This window comes from Lonchura striata, chromosome 2 (assembly GCF_050655825.1).
Source record: "Lonchura striata isolate lonStrDom1 chromosome 2, ASM5065582v1, whole genome shotgun sequence".
NCBI lineage: Eukaryota > Metazoa > Chordata > Aves > Passeriformes > Estrildidae > Lonchura > Lonchura striata.
The window spans coordinates 82800601-82822035 of NC_140704.1; the positions used below are offsets into that span (position 1 = coordinate 82800601).

The following is a 21435-nucleotide window of genomic DNA, read 5'->3' on the forward strand; positions in this document are numbered from 1 at the left end:
CCCCTCTCACAAAAAGGGGCTGTGGTTTCCCCAGTATCCCCAGCAACAGAAGAAAGGGGATGTTTTCATATTTCCAAAAATTTCCATGTTTCCTTCATGCACTTAGAGCCCCAGCGTGTACAGAAGTTTGAGAAATGCCTCAGTCTTCTGCTGACAATGGATGCTTCTGCCTGTATAGGGATGTATCAGTGTTGAGCAATACTGGGTTGGATAGGAAACTAGGTATGCATTTCCAAAAATGCAAGAGAGCAGTGTGAAAATAAAGATTGTCATTGGACAAGTGGTTTCTGCCTGCATGAGATTTGAATTGGCTGACATAACTGTAAAATCTTCCACCGCAGGATGAGTATATGTGTTTATAACAAAAGTCAGGCACGCTTAGTGAACCAGCAAATAATCCACTGTCACTAGCATGGCTATTAACCATCTGCAGGGATCTTTTAGTGTAACAAAAGCTGGACATGGAAATGTGGGAAATGGCCGTATTACTCAGGAGCACGTTTTATGTTGCATTAAACATGCAACATTAAATATGCAAAATGTATTTAAAATTAAACACATTCTTACAGCCAATGCTTCATTTTTGTTTATAGGTGATCTCTACCAATCTGTTTCATTGTGAAAGGGGTGTACATGTGGTATTCAGCAAATAGAATGATGTGCCTGTATTATTATCTAAGTAGATTTAACTTTCTACTGTCTCATTAGTATTTTGTTTTGAATGCAATAAACTGGCAATTACTCTCTTTGCTCCCTTATTAATATTCTAGGACTATATCATCTTGTTTTCCTCAGAGGTACAGGAAGCAGCAAAAAGGAAGAAACTCATCATTGAGTTGTTTTGTTCTTATATTTCTGGCACAGGTCAATGTTTTATGGATTTTTTTTGAGAAAAAAAAGAAGAGTGGTGTTTGGCTTTTCAGCATGTGGTAACATTCCTATAACCCCCCCTAGTAGTTTGCTACCTGCACACCTCACACCTTATTCCTGTTTAACTTCTTCTATACATAAAGATTTCCATAATGTGTTCATCTTGATATACAGTTAAAAAAAAAAAAACAACAACAAACAACAACCAAACAATACTCCCTTTTCTGTTTATTCCCTGAACATTTCTCCTCCATCCATTCAAACACTCCCCTCATATTTTTTTAATTCCTGGATGTTCTACCTACAGTTGATTCTCCTCAGGTAAAAGAATTGGTATGAGCTTCCATTATTTTATTTGGAGGAAAATATTGCACAGTGCTGAGCCAGTGTCATGGAGAAACTAATGTACCTGGAGCAGAACAGAGGAAAATAGAGGAGCAACAAGTTCTGTTCCCTCAGGGGTTGTACTTCTCCTGCCTGTTCCATTGCCTGCTGGAAATGCAATTAATTTCACTATCCCACAGTCTTATTACTTCTGTGTTATTTTTTAGTGTCACGTTCCTTATTATTTGTCTTAATTCCTAGATACTTCTGCCAAGATCAAGACTGTACAAATATGTCCTGAATCTTCCAGTAAAATGTCACATATTATAGTGGAAGCGGTAGGAACAAGAACAGAGAAAGCGAACATTATTGTTTCAGTTTTATGTAGAGAATAAGCCAATCTAAGGGAGATGTTCTAACATCTGGGAGTCTAGTGCTGCTTTGAATGTATGTCCACTGTTCCCAAAAGGGATGGCAGATGTGACAGCCACAGTCCCCTGGAGGCTGTTGGACATATGTCTGGGAGTGGAAAGAGCTGCCTGTGTTTAGGCAACCAGACGCCTCTGAGCAGCCCACTTGAGGTCACTTGTTCAAGGTTCTTCAAGAAATGCATAGCAAAATGTGCTTCAATATAAATCCCATAAGCTCCAGGTCACTGTCTTAATCACAAATTAATTATTCCTGGTTTCACCTTGTCTTTTTTGCATTCTCCCAACTACCTATACTACTGCTGTTATGAAGTGAATTATCCATACTTGCTTGAAATTTTTCTTCTTTATGTTTCAGTCTTTGATTTTGGCTCCAGTCCTCCTCTCCCACTCAGCAGAAGACTGAACGCTGCTTTGGTTGGAGGCTGTGTTACAGAATGTCCTCCACCCCTTCTACACTTTTGTTGGCATCTCTTCCCACCCCCAGCATGCCAAACAACTCCAATGTTCTCTGGAGCACAGGGATTGATAGCCTTTGTAATTCTGTTTTAGCCAGCAAGCCAGTAGCTGTTGGTAGACAGGCAAACAGATGATGTATTAAAAAACTCATGTCTGTGAAATACCCACTCACAATCAGCTCTCCAACATAATTATATATGTGTGAAAAAAATATTCTGATTCATGTCAGATGTATTTCCTTTAAAGAACCATGTTAGACATTTATTTCAGGCATGATTAGGTAGAAAAGACTGACCTTCTTAAAGCACTCTATTATTTTCTACAGTCACATTTTTCTTTCTTTTTCTGCCACTAAGAAGTCATTCCATTTGTGTTGACATTTTTATCTTCTTTCTATAGCCTTTCCAAAAGCCATGTCACTTGCTGAACTTTTGCTGACAAACAAAAGGAAGAGAAACTGTCATAAACCTCCACATACAGCAAATGGCAAGGGCATGCTGTATTACTCAGATATGGTTGAGTAACTTTTTAGCATTCATTTCTCATTTCACTCCTTTAGTTCCACTTTTCCGGTTTTGCTTTAATTCTCTTCTACACAGTATTTTTGATTCATCTGTTTATTCTGACACTTCCTTTTTTTTTCCTCATCATTTTTTGTGATTACCACTTGCTTTTTTAGAATTAATCTATTTGATTAGTTCTGTCTTCACTTTTGTTTAGCTTCTCTGCCAACCCCTTCAGGTATTACATTTCTATGAAAAAAATCATACATAGAGAATTTCCTAACTTCACAGCATCTGCTGTTCATCAAAATGTCTCTGTCAATGTGCCATTTTTTTTTGCTTTACATTATCAAATCTGGACATATTCATGTTATTTACCTACTTAACGACCACCAAATGTAATTTTAGGATTGAAGTATCTTGTTCTAATGCCAACATAAATGTCCACCACTGACTTAGCTAATGTAGAGCTGCCAGAAAAATAGATTTTCATGAGAATTGGAATTAGTGGCTGATGAGAAAAGTTACAATGATACTTCCTATTCCAGTATGAGGAGTCAACCTCTGAATATGCATTTTTAGAGCAATATTGTAAATAACATTGGTGTCCTTTGTCCTTAATTTATCTGTTGCATAGCCTCCATAATAGACGCAGACTCTAGAGGGACTGAAACTGCTTTAACAGCACCTTGCCCCAACTGATTTTGAATGTCACTCTCCTGCAATATGGGTCTGATGCTTTTCTGCCAATGGCACATTGCTGAGCTGGTCTCCAGCCAGGCCAAAAGGTTGGACCGGGTGTTTGGAATATATTTGGCAAGCCTCTCTGAAAAGCTTGAGAGCCACGCAATGCCGTGAGATTGTGGGCTGAGAAGTGCTGCTTTGGTTCTGTCTGCTGCTTCCATCTTCTGATAAAATATCCACACCGAGAAAGCCACTACTATCACAACACAGCCAGAGAAAGCACAGGCTGAGCTCACCAGGCACTCCCTCTAAGTGGCCAATGAGGAAGGTGTGTGATTTCATCACACTTTGGATCTAAATGTGGCTATGGAAGAGCATATGGATTCATAATTGGTTTTAGGTTTTTTTTAGGTTTTATTTCTCTCTCCTTCCCTGCACAGACAGTTGCTGTCATCTTCACGAGATCAAATGTGCACTGGTGTCATACTTGATGCTGAAATTCACACCTACTTTCCTTCAGCAGCCCCAGCCAAACTTTAAAGAATTTCTAACTGCTGAGGATTTTTTTTAGAAGGTATTTGATCATTATGCTTTTAGCAGATTTAATTTTGAAAATGAGGTGATGTAATGAATTAAAGAAAAGGAAAAAAAAAAAAAAAGAAGAAAAGGCAGCCACAGAAGACTGAGAGAGCTGTTTCACACCCAAAGAACAACTGTTGAATATTCGTTCTGCAACCTCCTGCAGCCAAAACCTCGACAAAGTAGAAAGATCTGTAGGTGTCCTCTGAAGGGCCGCATCCTGCGGTGCTGGGGGCCCGTGGTTAAGGAGCCCCCTGAGCACTGGGCACCGGGAGCAGGGCCAGGAGGTGCAGGAGGCGGCCACGAAGAGAAGGGAAGGCAGTGCCCGCGGGGCAGGGGGCCGCGGCCGCCGGGCTGCGGAGGAAGCCGGTGCTGAGGGCAGGAGGGCAGTGGCGGCGAGTAAGCAGGCATTTTCGTCACGGAAAGGGCCAGGGGTTCCGCCCGGCTGGGCAGGCGCCAGGGCGCTGGCGAGGGCGGCGGCTTTCTCGGAGCGGCGCGGGGGCAGCAGCGGCGGTCCCGGTGCCGGCCCCACGCCTCTCTCCCTCCCTCCCCCTCTCTCTTGCCCTCTCTCCCTCCCGCTGAGCGTGCCGCCCGCCCCGCCCCGCCCCGCCGCCGCTCCTCGCACAGCGCAGGGCAGTGAGGGAGCGGCCGCGCCGGGTCACCTTCCGGCCGCTGGCAGCCCGCAGCCGCCCCATCCCCGCTGCCATCCGCCGCCGCGGACCGTCCCCGCCCCGGGGGAGCGTGCGCCCCGGGGCATGAGCTGCGCCTCCGGGAGCGTCGAGCTCTCTGCCGGAGAGCCGCCGCGAGCCGCCGCCGCCCCGCTGGAGCTGCCGGCCGGGGCGGGAGAGGCGAGCGGAGACACCCCCGAAGAGGGCGAGGGCCCGAGGGGTGGCTCGGAGAGTGGGGCTGCCGGCGACGACAAACCCGAGACGCGCTCGGTGTGCAGCAGCAGCGAGAGCGGCAGCGGCGGGCACGCCGGCGGGGCCGGCCCCATCTGCAAGATCTGCTTCCAGGGCCCCGAGCAGGTGAGGAGAGGCGCCGGGGCGGGCGGCCGGCATCCCGCGCGACTTCGCGTCCCTCGGCTCCGGCGCCGAGCCCTGTCCCTGGTACTGATCTCGGCGTCTCTCCCCGGCCGGAATCGCCCTGCCCGGCTGCCGCTGTGCGGGCTGGTTGTGGCGAAAGCCTGGGGCGAATCTGAACCGGCGCAAAGCTTTGGGAGAATTCAGGGATTTTGCCGTGTCTGGCTTGCACGCTCGGTGTCCTCTAGCGCTCGCGCTCCCTGGTTCACCTCTGAGGGACTCTACACAGTACGAATTTCTCAGGTTTCTGTTGGACTTTCATAAAATGAGAGTGTTAGTTTACAGGTAATGCTGAGAAGACCTCCAAGGATCATCTCTGTCATGGCGTTACTGGGCATAATATCAGCAATGGATTTGTAACTAGCGTTTTATAGCTTGGAGTTGGAAAGAAGAGAATAGCTATTTATATAATACAGAAACTACTAGGGGAAGTGCTTACTTACGTTATTTAAGGTCCTGGATGACAGCTGGCTAGTTGGACAGCACAGAGCCCTGCTCCAAGAGCAAGGTTCTCTTGGAATTGTGACATCACACATTTCTTTCTGAGTGATGACTTCAAATAGCTGTTGTAGAAATGTATCCAACCACTTTTGGTACCTTTTGAGGTATTTGAAATGGCAAATGGTATTGTTTAATGCATGGTAATATTTCAGTTGTTTCTCATAGGTATGTGAACACGTGTAGACAGCTTTCTGTCTTTTCTCAGTAGATGCAGCTAGGTATTTTTAAGACAATTATATTTTTGAGTATTTCATAGCCAAGAAACCATACTTTTCCACATAGTGAAATTGAGACCAGGTCATTGTTACAGACCCCTAAAGATTTTGGTATTGAGTGTACATGTACGTGAAAGGTTCCTTTAAAGTTGATGTTTCTGTATTGCCTTTCCAGGGTGAATTGTTAAACCCTTGCCGCTGTGATGGCTCAGTACGGTACACGCATCAGCTTTGCCTCTTAAAGTGGATAAGTGAAAGAGGGTCATGGACCTGTGAACTCTGCTGTTACAGATACCATGTTATAGCCATTAAAATGAAAAAGCCTTGTCAGGTAATTTGTTCTTTTTAAAAAAAGTATGTATTTTCAGTCTTTTTTTTTTTTTAATAAAATTATTCTTCCTTTTACTTCCAAGGTTTTTTGAAAATGCAGCAAAAGATCCTGTATACCTCACCAGCTAGTACTTGCACCCACTTGAAGCTGGTTTTAAGACCAGTTGCATACTAAAATGTGTAGTGATTTGGTTCTGTTCTTCTATTTTCTGGCTTGCTATAGAAATGGTCTTTAGACGTTGGTAAATTCTTTAGGTAGTCAAAGCATGCTGAGACGTGACAGAAAACTTGGATCTCCCAGACTCACTTTCTAAACTTTAAACATGTCTTTATTGTTTGTTCAAGACTCACTCAAAGGATGATTTTGTTCTTTCTTCAACTTGGGATCCAGAGGGGAGAGGTGAAGAAAGCTTCTCTTGTCTGCGTATTAATCTACTGTAAAAATATCAAAGGAGGTGAATTATCAGTCTTGGCACAATTCAGAGCAGTAGAACACTCTTAAAGTTCTGTCCACTAGTAGCTCTTTCAGAAGCTGAAATGTGCAGTAACAATTTCCACATCTCCATTTCAGCAGCATCAGAACATGAGATGGAAGTTAGAGCATTGCAGTGGTAGCATGTTCAGGGAGAGGTGGGGGGAGAAACTCAAAGCTCCACCAGATCTCATAGGGAAGCCTTAATACCACTTTGCATATCAGAATTTTTAGAGGTCTTAAATTCCATCTTGGAAATTATATTTTATAACATCTGAGGAACACATTTAGTAAGATAATTGTATCTTTTTTTAGTTTTGATCCTAAGAGCTCAGAGATGATGGAGCTCTTAAAAGCCAGAGCACTCAGGTCATTTTTCTATGCCTGTGTTTGATTGGAATTTTATAGAAAAGACATGGTTGGATGGTAATGGCAGTTGTGTGAAAGTGATAAGCATTCACATACAGAATATCTGGAGCATTTGCTTACAGCTGTTCAGATTATGGGCAAGTACTTTCGGTGCCAGTAAACTTCAATTCTTTTCCTTTATAAATCCTCCAAGGAAAGGTTTTGGTACCCTTTCCTGGATAGAATCTTTATGTAAAAAATCTTTATGTAAAAAAGTAAAGCATTTGTAGAACACTCTGAAAAATTAAGGTTGTAGATTCTGTTTGTACACAGACATGGTTTGGCATGAGGTTTAATCCTTTTGGCTTTTTCCAGCCTTTTAAAAAGTCTTTATTTCTTGCATATCCAAAGCAATCTCATCCTTTTCCTCACAAAGATAACAACAGCAATAGTTGCAATTATAGTATCTGAAAATTGTTGTTAGACAGGAAAGACATGACACACAGTTGCCTGCAAAGAGGCATCTAGTACTATTTGAGATGGCCTAAGGTAGCCGAAATGTGTACACAGAATAGCAGATATGACAGAATTTATGAGGGACTCTGGAACTGCAGATAGAGGCCAAGTGGATATTAAAGGACATCTGAAAAGTCATTAGACACCTATCTGTGGACAGCAGAATCAAGCCCAAATTTGAAGAATAGTTATTCAGTTTCTGTAGAAAAGCGAAGCAAAGAAGAGTCAGTAGATGACACAGCAGGCAATAAAGTTTGGCCAAGCTTACAAAGGAAGTAGAAAGGAACTGAAGAGACAAAAGTTAAATGCCACTCACCTCATTAGTTGTCACCTTTTCTCTATTTTTTTTATTGTGGGGGGTGGGGGTGGGGAGGAGGGAAAGAAACCAGATTAATGTTTCTCATTCAATAGCTTAATACTTGATTTATTCTTAACCATGTTTTTAATTTTTTAAGTAAGCCATTTAAGTCTGTCCTTTCTTTCTTGACAAAATAGCATACAGAAAGATTTCATGGAGTTGCAATTCAGTAAGTTGGACATGCAATCCTGAGGTCAAATTCCTGACACCCAAAAGATCACCCATCTCTTTGAGGGAACACAGTAGTACCATTCTCAGTCTCCTACACAGAATATTCCTCTTGTAGTAACAGAATCTAAAAGGAAGTCTCAAAATGCAGTAATCTGTGTAATTTTAGAAGGGAAATCAGTCTTAAAATGTACACATTCCCCTATATTCTTGACTGTAATAATATTGGCCATTTTTAGCAACTGTCTTGGCTTAAACCTTTGGACAGGTTCTGAGTATTCTACACGGCACAAAAGCTCATTTTAAGGTAACATTTTGGTTAGTTTTGGCAAAAAGCAAAGAGTGAGACTATTTCAATAAAGAAAGAATTTAAAACATCGTCAGCTGAAGTTGTGAATGTACTTAGAAGTTCCCAAAAATGCAAGACTTCTTGCATTATATTAGGTACAGTATTTGGACAGGAGTAGTTTATTCTCTCAGCAACCAGTAGTCTGCCTCAGTCCATCTTCCTAAAATTGTCTCTACCAGTGTTTTATTTATTAGAACTTTGTAGGCAGTGTCATCGGAGAGAAAACTGGTGCTATTAACAAAAATAACTTTTTCTCAGGTGAATGCAGATTTGTACCAAGTCTATGCAAACCTGGTTTATTTACTCTCATCTATGCAGATTTACAGCAGCTCTTCAGATTTGCTTTCACCTCATGTATTTAAGGAATGTAACAATGTGTAGAGACTTAAGAAAGAAGAGATTTCTCTATGTTTTCCTTCAGAATGTTGGAATAGATGTGAATATTCCATTTAATATCTAACATGTTCTGTGGTTTCCATTGCTTCATGGAAGGCAAAGTTATCTCCAAGGGGTGTGTCTCCTAGGGCAGTACATTCAAGAAACAGAATATTTCTATTTTGATAGAAATTCTTTCAGTGTCAGTGATTTTCCAGATTCAGCAGCTACTACATAATTAACTTTTAAGAATCTAATCCTGGAAACATAGATTTTATTATGGGAATAAACCTTAAAACATAAACAAAACTCCAAATTAACCCATGGGCTAGCAGTGGAAGATGAGCACACAAACAAGTTGATGACATTTGATATTATGTATAACAGAGATTTGGAATTTGTCAGTATCCTTCTTAGGATCGTATCAGAAAGATGTATTTAACTTTGCACTAGTCAATTAATGAAAATATACGTTCATGTTGCTGGACTTGCTCCAATGGCAGGATGGAATTTGTCCAGTAATAGACAGGGCTATGTTAATTACTAGAAAATTCCCTTACTGCCTCTCAAACTATGACGAGGGGAGCTGGAATAAAAACTGCTTTGGGCAGGATGTTTTGGAAGGACTTAAAAAGGAGAGAGAAACTTCAAATGTGTGACTTGGAAATTAAACTCATTTACAATTATATTTGACGTTAACAAAAAAGAAAGAAGTGCAAAAAGAACTATTTTTTATTAGTTTGTTAAGGTTATAATTTGTACAGATTTCCTTCCTAAACAAAATATATTCCTAAAAGAAATATAAACACGTTGTTTTATTCTTATTGGTGCTATCTAATTTTTATGCTGTTAGGAGATTAGTTCACTAGACTTGCACTTAAGTATGAATGTGTATTGAAGAATGTCAGTGATCTTGTAAGATTCAGAATTAATGTTTAAAAGTGAAATAGAATCATGCAAAGGTTGAGAATATATACTTTGGTGCTAAAACCTGTCACTTCTGTAAGTCAGTAGTAAAGATATTTAGAGAGGAGCCTTTTCTAGACTGTTAGTGTAGTCTGTCATAAAATAGTGTTATGTTAGATGTTTGATAAATCCTGTCCATTTGGTGAATTCCAAAAGTGATACAGGAGATGAATGTGCTAATTTAAAACTTAATTGTGTGGCAGTTCAACACCTTGTCTGATACCAGAAAACTCACAAAACTTATTTAAATAAGTAAATGCTTACTTGTTAGGCCTGATTTCTTAAAACAGAAAAAAATTAAGGTGGTACTTTTCAAAGGGTAAGGCTACGCTTTTGCAAATTTTGTTAATGTGTATAATTCTCACTCATTTGAGAAAGCTCACTGGCATCAACTAGATAAGCATGAGCAAAAATGTGTAGCAGACTGCAGGTATGTGAATGTGTGTTACACTAAAATGTGCAAAAGTCAAGTTCTTCAGCTACTTCATTATGGAGGTCAGTGTCCAGAAAAAATTGTAGAGCAAATGTTTAGTAAAAGTTTTTGCTGATGACTGTGCTCAGCTGGATGACCGCATTAAGTTCTTCTAGGCATAACTAAGAAGGGGAAAGGGAAAAAGCTGAAATCTCCAATTATGCATTCTAAACTGCACAACGTACTAAGAAAAATATATTAATGTCTCTCTCTGTACTGAAGATCCAGAAGAATACATTGTGCTATTCCGTATTTGTCAGTGGACAAAAAAGAACAGAAAGGATTGTTCCAATACTGGACAATTTACAAAGAAATTTGAACAAGAGATAAGGGACAAATCTATTATACACTAGCCCTGGTACCAAGACACTAGCCATTTCTAACTATAATTCAGTTTTTGGCATCTCAAATGGGATGTGTCTTAAAAGGCCTCTTAAAAAGAAAATAATGAAGCTTTGCAGGCACCCTTTGAATATGAAGGCACTATGTAAGGGCTGTTGGAAAATAAAATACTTGGCTGAGACAGGTATTAGGAACTGAATAGAAATGAGATTCAATGCCTGAGTAGTCATTAGAAGGTAATTAATACATCAATAAAAGCCTGGAAAGACTTAAAAAATCAAATCAAATCAAGTCTTTTTAATTTCATGTGATGGAGAAGAGAGTCTCTCATAGTGGAGAAAGTAGGCCAGTAATATGGTCAAAGTAGTGGAATAAATGAATTGTACTTGAAGCAGTTTGTACTTGCTGAGAAAATTACTTTTGTCATGAGCTTAAAATATGTGTTACAGTAATTGAGACATATAACAGAAGTGCTGATGATAAATTAATTTTTTATGTATGAATAGACTTGGACATACTACATAGAAAGTACATGGTACATGCAAGCTTTAGAAATATTGAGAACAGGAAGATCCAAATAAATATTTAAATTTAAGATAATTCCTGATAAATTTATGATAATTCTGAGAAAAAATTCATGTACTGGGGTGACAAAACTATAGGCCTGGGACATGAATATCCTAGAGATTTTAATGAACCTAATTGAATGGTAAAATCCATATAAAAAGTGGTAGAAGCAGACTAACACTTTAGTTTTGACAGAAGAGAGAAATCTGAAACAGAAAACCCAATGTCAGTCATCAGTATAGATGCAGTACCTGTATTTCTCACAGTCTTTTTTTTTTTTTTTGTAAGCATCTTTTGGCCACTTCTAGGGAGAATTTACTAGACTAGATAGACCTTTTAATCTGATCCACTCACAGTCAACTCAGTGACTGCACTGGGTAGATGGTGATTATGATCAGTTCTAAATATCATGCTTAATGAGTTTAGAAACAAAAGGATAGCAGAGCTGTTGAAGAAGGCAGCTGAGGGTTTTTTCTGTGGTGGGAAAGGCAAAATACATTTTATGTCTACTTCCTGTTAAACATCTGAAGGTAAATGAGAGACTGAAAAAGAGAATTGAGTGAGTAAATGTCAGTGGTGCAGAGTACAGAGAGTATAAGAGAGAGGACATCAACTTAAAAAACTGAAATGCAAAAAATGGGAGGGATCAAAGAGAAAATTCTGATGTGATAATAAATTCCATGTTGTGTTTTCTTTGTTTTCTTGTAATTAATGCACAGAAAGACTTGGATATAAAAGGAGTAGAGAACTGGCAAATAAAGGCAGCAAAAAGGTGTGGAGACAAAAGTCAGTTTAGCTTGAGAAAAACATTTGGTTAGCCATTCAGATGAGGGAGCACATTTTTCACAGAGGAAATAAGCAGAGCACTGGTGCACTGCTAGCACATTAGGAGTTGAATATTTGGCTGTTAGCATGCAGAGCTGAAGGAGTGTAAAGTGGACATTACAGTGTAAAAAAAAACCCCAAAGCTTTATAAACTTTAGGAAAATGGATATAATTGATAATTAATGACAGGTGAGAAAGAACAGGGATGGAAAAATATAAGTACCAATTATCTGGAAGTCATGAAATAATGAAGAATAGTAGTTGAACAAAGGAACTGATTCTATCATCACAGTAGGGATAGGGAAGAAGTAATAGCAAAATACTAGATATTGACTACAAATACTGAAGCATATTTGTAAGTTATAAGAAGAAATAAAATTCATCTTAAGAGGTCAGAGGAGACATCAAGTGGGAGCAGAAGCCATCAGGAAGGAATATGGGGGATTACAGAGAAAGTCAAACAGTTTAGCAGTTCTGTCCAACTTCTAAGTATATCCTAAGGTAATCAAGTAGAATACAAAAAAAAAAAAAAAAAGCAGAGCATACTTTAAAAAAGGAATAGTATTAAAAGTATGTGGATGCATGGCCCTCATACGTTACAGTTTTATTTTCTGTAGCTTATTAAAAATTCAGTTGTTTTTTGTTTTTATTTTGTGAGATGCATAGATTGTGCTCAAGGCAGTTTGACTGCTAGAATAGTGTGAAAAAACAGTGCAATGTAAACTGTGAATGGTACTTGGAAATAATTTTTTAATTACAAGTGTCATCCTACTGATTTAGTGGTAAGACATATAATATAGATTTAAAGAGTGCCATTATCTTAGTATATTAAATAGTGGGTTAACTACTTAAAGGAAAAAAAGGTGGATTCCTTCAACCCAGATTTTCATGGGGCAGAATGACTTGCATGAGATACAATGCCAGGTTGTTTTTCAGAGGAAATGGATCCAATTACAGCTATTGCTGGAAGTATAAGCATGAATTACATATTTACAACAGATTTCATTATAAAAAAACATCCAAAATTAGAAAAGAGTTTCAATGAGAATCAGGGTCGTTACATATACATAGATGCTGCCATTTGAAATGCTAAGAATAACAATTCAAGGCTTAAGATATGGTGTGAGACCTGCATTCACAAACCTTTGTGTTATTGTTTTTTTTCTCATTTTCTGTTCTTGGGCATTTTCCCAATGGCTTGGTCTGCAAGAAATTTGTTTAGTGATCAGAGATTTTTGAGCTTTCACAGTACAATATTTTTTTGTCATATGTCAAAAATCCCGAATATTCAAGTCTTTAATTCCTATCAAAAGAGATTAGTGGAAAAATACTAAAAACAATAAGTGGTTGTTTCAGGAGGCTTCTTCTATTTTCTAATATGAAAAAATGTTAATATATGACGGTGTACTGCTTTCATACTGTGTGTCTATGATTCTTTACCTTATGCCGATTTGGCAGTGCAAGTAGCCTGCTTTGAGCACCAAATACTGTCAAGACATGCTGTCTTCTCTACCAGTCTGTGTTAGTTCTGAAGTATCCCTGTACTGTTATCCACAACTTAAATTTGTCAAAGAAAGTTTTATTAAATTAATTTTGAAATTTACTTTTAATACTTCTTGGATTTGAATGTTGGTGTGCTCTCACTAAAGTCTTCAGCACTTCATCCAATGACTGGCAGTCATGCAAACTTACTTCTTTCTTAATTTGCTGTGTTGGGGAAACAGATTTTGCACCTACTGAACTTGTATTTTTAAAATTTTTTGTCCCATGTGTAGATTCAAATTGGATGTTTGGTATTCACTCTGAAGACGCTTTCTTATTGCTTTGGTAGGGTGCAGCGAATAGCCCCTGCCTGCTTTTGTGCCTACAATGCAATGGTGAAAGAACACTTTGACCTCAGTTCCTTTGAAGCACTTGTCTTGAGTCAGAGCACCCTCATTGTGTGTTTTGCCTGCATGATGCTTTTGCCATGGAGTTCTTTGCTTCTTTTTAAAATTTATTTCAACTTTCCTTTTTATTTACTTTTATTTCTTAATTTTTTTTTTTCTCCTCTTTCTGTTTAAATTTCAGTGAAGCTCGTGGGGATTGAGTATTCTCATTCTTGGCCACATGCTATTTCCTTACTCCCTACTCTATTTCTGTGTATGTGTCTCATTTTTACATATTTTTCTGGCAGTGTCTTCCCTCTAGGGCAGCATTAAACTTCACTAGTTCTGTGTTCCCAGTACAGGACTGTACCATACTGTTACCTTCACAAACCATATTAGTGGATGGAGGCTATTCCCTAAGCTCAGGTTCATTTTTCTCATCTTTTATGGCTAAAGAAGGGATATAATAAAATAATTCCTTAGCAGTTTCACAAAGTCATGTACCATGCCACCAAGATGAAATGCTAGCTAGCTTTATGTGCATTTAAATACTCTCCTAAAGCTGGAAGCATATTATTTGAAGCACTACAAGTATTTTGGGAAAAGCAAATTCCATGAAACTGGCAGCCAGGAAGCTGTAGCTGAAGAAAATGAGAGTAAACTTCAATGCCCTCTCTTCTTTCATGCTAAGGAGGCTCCCTCTGTTCCATGAGCAAGAACAGACAGATTGAGAGTCTACATCTTAATGGAACATTTTATCTTATCTCTCATTGCTTTATCTGAGCAATCTGCAATTTACAATCCACTAGAGCTTGTGGTTACTCCCAGCACATTATGTTCCTCCTTGGATGACTAAAGTCCACATCTGTTTCAGGGCTGCTCTTTCATAGGAGTAGAGCAGTAGGACAAATTTTACTTGAAGGAATGGGTGTAACAGCTGATGGGAGCTCCCTGAGTCACATCAGAGTAACACAAACAGAATATGGGAGACTTGCACTTTCAGCCTTTTCCTGCATCTGCAGCACTGTTCCTCCACATAGCCACTGTCTTTAGTGACCACAAGAATCATTGTAAGCTCAAACAATTTTATGGCACTTTCCAAAAAGGACACTTTGATGTACAAGCTGACTTAAAATCCTCCTGAGACTTAATAAAGAGGGTGACTTCCTCCTTACCCACCACTTACAGAGTACTGCATATCATCTCATTGCCTTCTGGATGCTTGCCCCAAACAGAAATTTGATTAATAACAGATGCTTTTCTGATATATGTAAAACTTACAGAAAAGATTTTCATATCCTCCACTACCCAGTATAAACAGAGGGACCTTCAAATACATCTTGTAGAAATGCATTCATGGGTGTATCATCACTCTCTAGAACTACCTGAAAAGATTGTAGTGAGGAGGGTTTGGCCTCTACTCCCAAGTGAAGAACAAACAATAGACCAAGAGAAATAGCCTCAAGTTGTGCCCAAGCAGATTTTGATTTGAGATTAGCAAAAATTGCCTCATTGAAAGGGTGGTCAGGCACTGAAACAGGCTGCCCAGGGAAGTGGTGAAATCACCATGTCTAGAAGTGTTCAAAAGGCATGCAGATGTGGCATTTGGGAATATTGTTTAGTATTGAATGAAATTGTGCTAGGTCAACAGTTGGACTTGATGATCTTAGACATCTTTAACAACTTTAAAATTCTATGATCCTATAATCTCTCGAATTTCAAAATTCTCTAATTCAGCCTGTCCTTTTCTTCCTATAGACTTGGTTAAAAATCTAGAAAATATGTGAAATTGATGGTTGTTCTGTGGAAATGCACCTGCTTCAGAGTTTCTCCACTGAGAATTGATGCCATGTACTAGACTGTGTTCAGAAATTTGTGGAAAATCTATTGTGCATTTAGTGGGAAGTTTTTATGGCTGCTGGGATTTTAAAAGCTTATCTTTGCCCTGGGCCTTACCCTTGTGCTTTTGTAGATGTCACTGATACAACTGTTGTGAACCTAGTCCCAGCAATTAAACCTACAAAATCTAAGGACTTCAGTCTTTTAGTCTAGATTGTTTTCAAATAGAAAGCACTTTCAGTAGTTTAAGAACTTCCAGATGTGTTGGTGGTCGTCATGTGACACAAGTGAGTCTTTGTCTTAATTGTACAACTCCCATGCATCAGGTCTTCAAGATAACCTTCAAAATTCTTCCTTCCTTGATTGGGTTCAGATATACAGGCTTCCAACCTGCTTACTTAAAAATAATCTAGAATTCCTGCAGTGCTATATGCTACAATCTTGCATTAGCATATCTGAAGTGTGGATAAGAAGCCATGTCTTTATCCCAGGGTCACTCTCTGTTTTCACCACTGCTTCTCTGGGCAACCTATTCCAGTGTCTCACCACTCTCACTGCAAAGAATTTTTTCCTAATATCTAATCTAAACCTACTCTCTTTTAGTTTAAATTTACTAAACCTCATCCTATCACTATGCTCCCTCATAAAGGCTCCCTCCCTGTCTTTCCTGTTGTCCCTCTTGTAGGGGAAGAGAGTTTTGTATAATATGTTTTATGATAATGAAAAGAAAATTACTTTAGAAAGCTAACTTTTATTTACAAACTCAAATTCATACACAAATTTGCATGCCTCCAAAGGGATGGTTAATTTGCACATCTCATGTTTATTTTCATTACTAAAGGACAAGCACTTTCAAAAACTTCTGTATGTGCTGGAAGATGCCTGGAATACTGTTCAGACTGTCAGTGGTCATCAGCATCTCTAAAGGATGTGGGTCCAAAGTTGCAGCTACTTAGCTTCCTACTGGAATATTCCAGCACTGGACTTGTTTATCTTGTTGGCTGAGAGTCTGGGCTGCTTAATTTTGGTGGACCATGAGCAGGCATTTACCTAGTGCCATTTTAAAAGCACTTTTATTGGAAAGTTGCTTAGGCTTGTTTTAACAGTCACAAAAAAAATACCAATCTTTCTCCTTCAACACCTCATTCCAAGTTCCCTGACTGTAGAAATTCCTTCAATCTCTCTTCTCCTTTATAATCCTCTATTAGTTAAGGCAAATACAACAGAAACAGTTCTCTTCAGTGCAACATAGCAAAAAACTGGTGTCACTATACTGGCCATTTAAATTTTTTTTTTTGTATAGTTTAGGATAGTGATTCACAGTCCGTTTTCTAAAATTCAGAGTTGGATGCTGGATAAGTTACTAAGTTAGCCAGGCCTGACTGGGCAAACCTACCTGAAGAGTATTAGGTCCTTTCTTTACCAGATGTCTGAGCCACTTAACTCTTTGAGTGCTTTGAGCTATGAGATCTTACACTACCTGTTTCGCAGCCCTTAGACATGTTCCATTAGCTCTGTCTGCAGTCACGAGTCTTAGATGCTCTGCACTTTCTCAGCTCACAGGCTTGATGCTACCCAGAGTCTAATGAGCAAGTGAGAATTCCATTTGAGATGGAGAAACCTTCCCTGCTTTTTCACTAGACATCATCCATGTAAGGATGAGTTGCCCACAACTCTGGATATCAAGAAATGTTTGTGTGACCACAGTGGCAGAACCAGGGCCTATTGAAGATCTTAATCCCTGTTTCTTTCCATTCAGAGATGGGGAAAAGAATCATAGGATCATAGAATGGTTTTGGTTGGAAGGAACCTTAAAGACCCTGTAGTTCTAATCCCCCATGCCATGGGCATGGATGCCGCTCAGTAGATGAGTTTGCTGAGGATCTCCTAACCTCATCTTCAACCTGTTGCAGTGCTTCACCACCCTTTGAATAAAGAATTTCTTCCTAATTTCTTTCATTTTTTTTCAAGTGGGTAGCAAGTTGTTTCAGGGTTTATATGCTACAGGAGCACTAAGGTGTTTTTCTAAGAGTGTCCTAAACTAGTTTAATCAGAACTCAAGTGTTACTGTTAATATTGGTAAGGAATCCAGAAACAGTGCTGACTGTAAGGTAGAACAATATTATTCTGAAAAGATCAATAGCTCCATCATATGTAATTAGTGAATGTAAAGAGGGGACTATTGTCTAGAAACAGCAAAATGTGACTGTGTTTATAGTAATAAATTTAAAAAATGACAATTCCAGAACAATAAGCGGTTCTTCTGTAAGTGTTTTCCATATGAACTTATCTTTCATTCTTTTTGGTGCATTTGGTATTTGGGAGAAATTGATGGAATTTTTATTTTATGTCTATGTTTGTACTGCAAGAGATAGTACATATGTTATGTGTAAGCCATATAAGCACCATTAAGCCAAGAACTTGGGAACTTTCAAACACAGTGGTATGAATGGATATTTACAGTTTTGTTATTGCAACCATTGTTTCTTGCAGCACTATGATTGCTGATGCACAGTGTAACGAGTCAGACAGCTGGAAATGTTCAAAATAATATTGGGCAATTTAATTTAATTATGCCAAGGGATTTCAAGCATATTCATGATATGTTTAGAGAGAAATAGAGAGATTCTGGTATAGTGTATACTATAAAAGCAGCTATTATCTTTTTTCACAGATAGAGCTGTAGTATTATATGATATGTAGTATCTAAATTGCCTCTCTCTGTAATTAAGTACTACAGCTTAAATGTGTTTTGTAAAAATGGAATCTTCTAAGTAAGTGAATGATCAAAGCAATGGCTACTAAAACTAATAGAAAAAATTAAGTACTGATTCAAACAACAGGACCTATTAGTGTGTAGTTGTGATTATTCAGCAGTACCTGAAAAATCAAATGCAATTGACTGCTAAAATTTTGCTGCTTAATATATATTTAAATAATAACTTAATAAAGAAATACTTATTAATAACAATATTAACATTAATCCATTATACTAATTCTTATAAATGAATTATGCATCTTTTTAAAGCCTTTTAGTTATTATACATAATGTGTGATATATTAGTTAATAAATTACTTAATTCTTCCACTAGGCCAAATTTTCAAGCAGTGTATTATTTACCATATTCCTTTGTTCAGTCTAAAATTATATAATTAACTTCTCTTTAAGTGAAGATTTATTGCTAATTTAATTCACTACAAAATCAATCTAATTGATTTGTTAATCTAAGAAATTACATTCAAATTGACTTGTAAAGCAGATTCTGCCAGATTTCATACAACCCAGAACCCAGGATTGTCTTCTTCATGATTACATGCTAGCATATAATAGCTCAGTATTCTTACCATCCTGCCTTATAACCTTCTTCCAAGATACTCATTATCTTGCTTCGGGATTAGACAGGACAACAGCTCAAACTCAGGACATTTTTTTTGAGTCTTTTTGTTGTCATTAAAATCTGAAGTTCTCTTTGTTTCACACCTTACAAAGAAACACATGAAATTAGGATTGCTTCTTCTCTCATGAGCATCCTCCATATTTTCATATGAAAATTTTGTGATTCATATGAAAAGTCTGTGAATTAGATTTTGCTCAGGGCCAAAAGGAGCAGAGGCCAGTATTTGTACTCAGTGGATTTCTGGTGAGGTTGTATCTTTCATTGCTGAAACACATCATTGCCTTATAGCAACAGGAAGAAGACTGAACAGGGAAGGTGCACCTTCCTAACTAAAAGCAGAGAGTTGCTTTGTTCCAGAACTACTATTCCATTATTGTGACTAATATTGCTGCAGGATGTAGGAAACCAGTGACAATACATGGTGATGTTACTTGATTGCATGTCTTTGGATTCGTAGAGTATCTAGAAGCAGATAAATGATGATGTACTTTAAACAAAATTATGCTTTTACAACTAAATCGTGCTTACCCAATCAAATGTGTTTGTGCATCTACATTCTGAGGGTCCTCTTTCAGTCTTCTTTCAATGAACTGGAAACATTAAACTCTGAAATTTCAATTACATGGGAATTCTTTCACTTTCAGATAATTTCTATGGTTCTTTTCCATTAAAGCCTTTCCATAGCTTCTGTTCCTGCATCCAGAGCCCACTGAAATATGCCAGTGTCACAAATAGTTTGCAACACTTTCTTTGTACCATGCTAAAATCATTTCCCTACTTATCCCTATGGAGATGATATGAATAATCAATTTAATTTGCTTTCCCTTTAATTCAGTGAACATCTATGTATTGTATGGGAACTGGAAGTGTTCCAATAAATTACTTGGAAGAAGTTCTTCTATTGAATATCCTGAATAACTCAGAAATCTCAGTTATTAAAATAGTATCCTTAGAGGTGAAAGTTTAAAACTTTGCTTTAATTCAGGTGAACAATGAGTTTGAGGCAAGGTTCTCATAAGGGAATGGACCAACCATTATGGTGTAGAATATTCTCAGATAAACTCTGTATGTTTCTTTTTGCATGGGTTGTAAAAGTTATTTAATTATTCATAGAGTCAAAAAGAGAAAGAGTAGCCATCACATTAGGAAAGTCGAGCTAGCAAATGAAATGTGAGTTTCAGTAAAGGAACCAGAATTAATACTTGAATACTTTCAATGTGATAGACAAAAAGGCATCAACAGAAATGATCAAGAACAGATGATCCCTCTGTATAGTGACTAATGTCCATGGCATTTTTGTGGAAGAAGCTTGATCTGGCCCCCTATGCTGAGCAATTTTTTACATACATTTGGTGAGTGCATCAATATCATAATGAACTGCACAATCTTAGCCTCATGCTCAGCTTTTTTTTTTTTTTTAATTAATAGTTATCAACAGTTTTAGCTAGAATTTACAGACAGTTCTTTTCCCGGGAGAGAAGGATAAAGCAAATCCTTGTATATTCATGTTCAAAAAGCAAAATACAGAACTGTATAGGCAAAACATGGTTAACCATCCAAAGTAACTACATGGCATGAAAATTGTTAATACATCCTTCATATCACTTACTTATGATCTTGCTGAGGTTTACTTCCTTGGTGCAATTATACTGAATGCTTTTTCTCTTACTGTTCTTCCAGGAATGTGGACCTGACCATAACAGGACAACCTATGTTTGAGCTAAGCTTTCAGCTTAATTTTGCAGATCATCTTTAGGTTGCAGAGCCTGCAACAACCATGGCAGGCATTCATTTCCTCCAGTCATTAATATTTAATTTTCAGATAATGTTATCAAAAGTACAGTAGGTTGTAATGAAATTCAGTACTTCCAATACAGCTGAAACAGAAATTGAACAGTTCCTACTTTACAGTAGGAATACTATTTATTCACATAGAATGGCAATTTCATTTTCATCAAATATACACATCCATGGAATGTGCAAAATACCGATGAGCTACACCACTAAGCTAAATGTAGTTAGTTTGAGTCTCATAGGAGTTAAAAGTTAACTTGAGAATTATTTACCTAACTGTACATATTTCTCATTTCCTCCAGGAACCCTCCTAGACTGTTTCATCTTTGCTGTGTTGTATATCTGCAGACATTTGTTCTTGCTTGTTGTAGTCCCCCATGAGAACAAGAGCTAGCAAGCATGAGACTCCTTCCCACCTTCCTACAGAATACCTCATCTGTCTTCATCCTCCTCGGATGGCATGTAACAAACTCCCACCAGGATGTCTGCCTTGTCCCCTTTCCCATAGATCTTTACCCGTAAACACTCAACTCTATCAGCACCATCACTGAGCTCTAGACAATCATAACGCTCCTAATGTTCAGGGCTACCTTGCTGACTCTTCTTCCTTGCCTATCCCTTCTGAAAATTTTGCAGCCATCCATTGCTGCACCCCAGTTGTGCAAATCATCCCATCATGTTTCCATGATGTCACAGTTTTCCTGCTGCCCAATGGCTTCCAGCTCCTCCTGTTTGTTGCCCATGTCACATGCATTGGTGTGGATGCACTTCAGCTGGGCTATTTGTCCCACCACCTTTTTGGGAGG

At 38.4% G+C, this 21435-nt stretch overlaps 1 protein-coding gene across 1 annotated transcript in view; it reads left to right on the top strand.

The window, feature by feature from the left end:
- Positions 1-525: 525 nt before the first annotated feature.
- MARCHF11 (membrane associated ring-CH-type finger 11) overlaps positions 526-21435 on the top strand; it is a 35916-nt gene continuing 15006 nt past the window's right edge. Inside the window, exons 1-2 of the mRNA XM_021545705.4 lie at positions 526-4872; positions 5818-5973. Of these exons, the coding sequence (XP_021401380.1) occupies positions 4603-4872; positions 5818-5973 (426 nt within the window). The 5' untranslated portion in view covers positions 526-4602. The remainder of the gene's footprint in view (positions 4873-5817; positions 5974-21435) is intronic.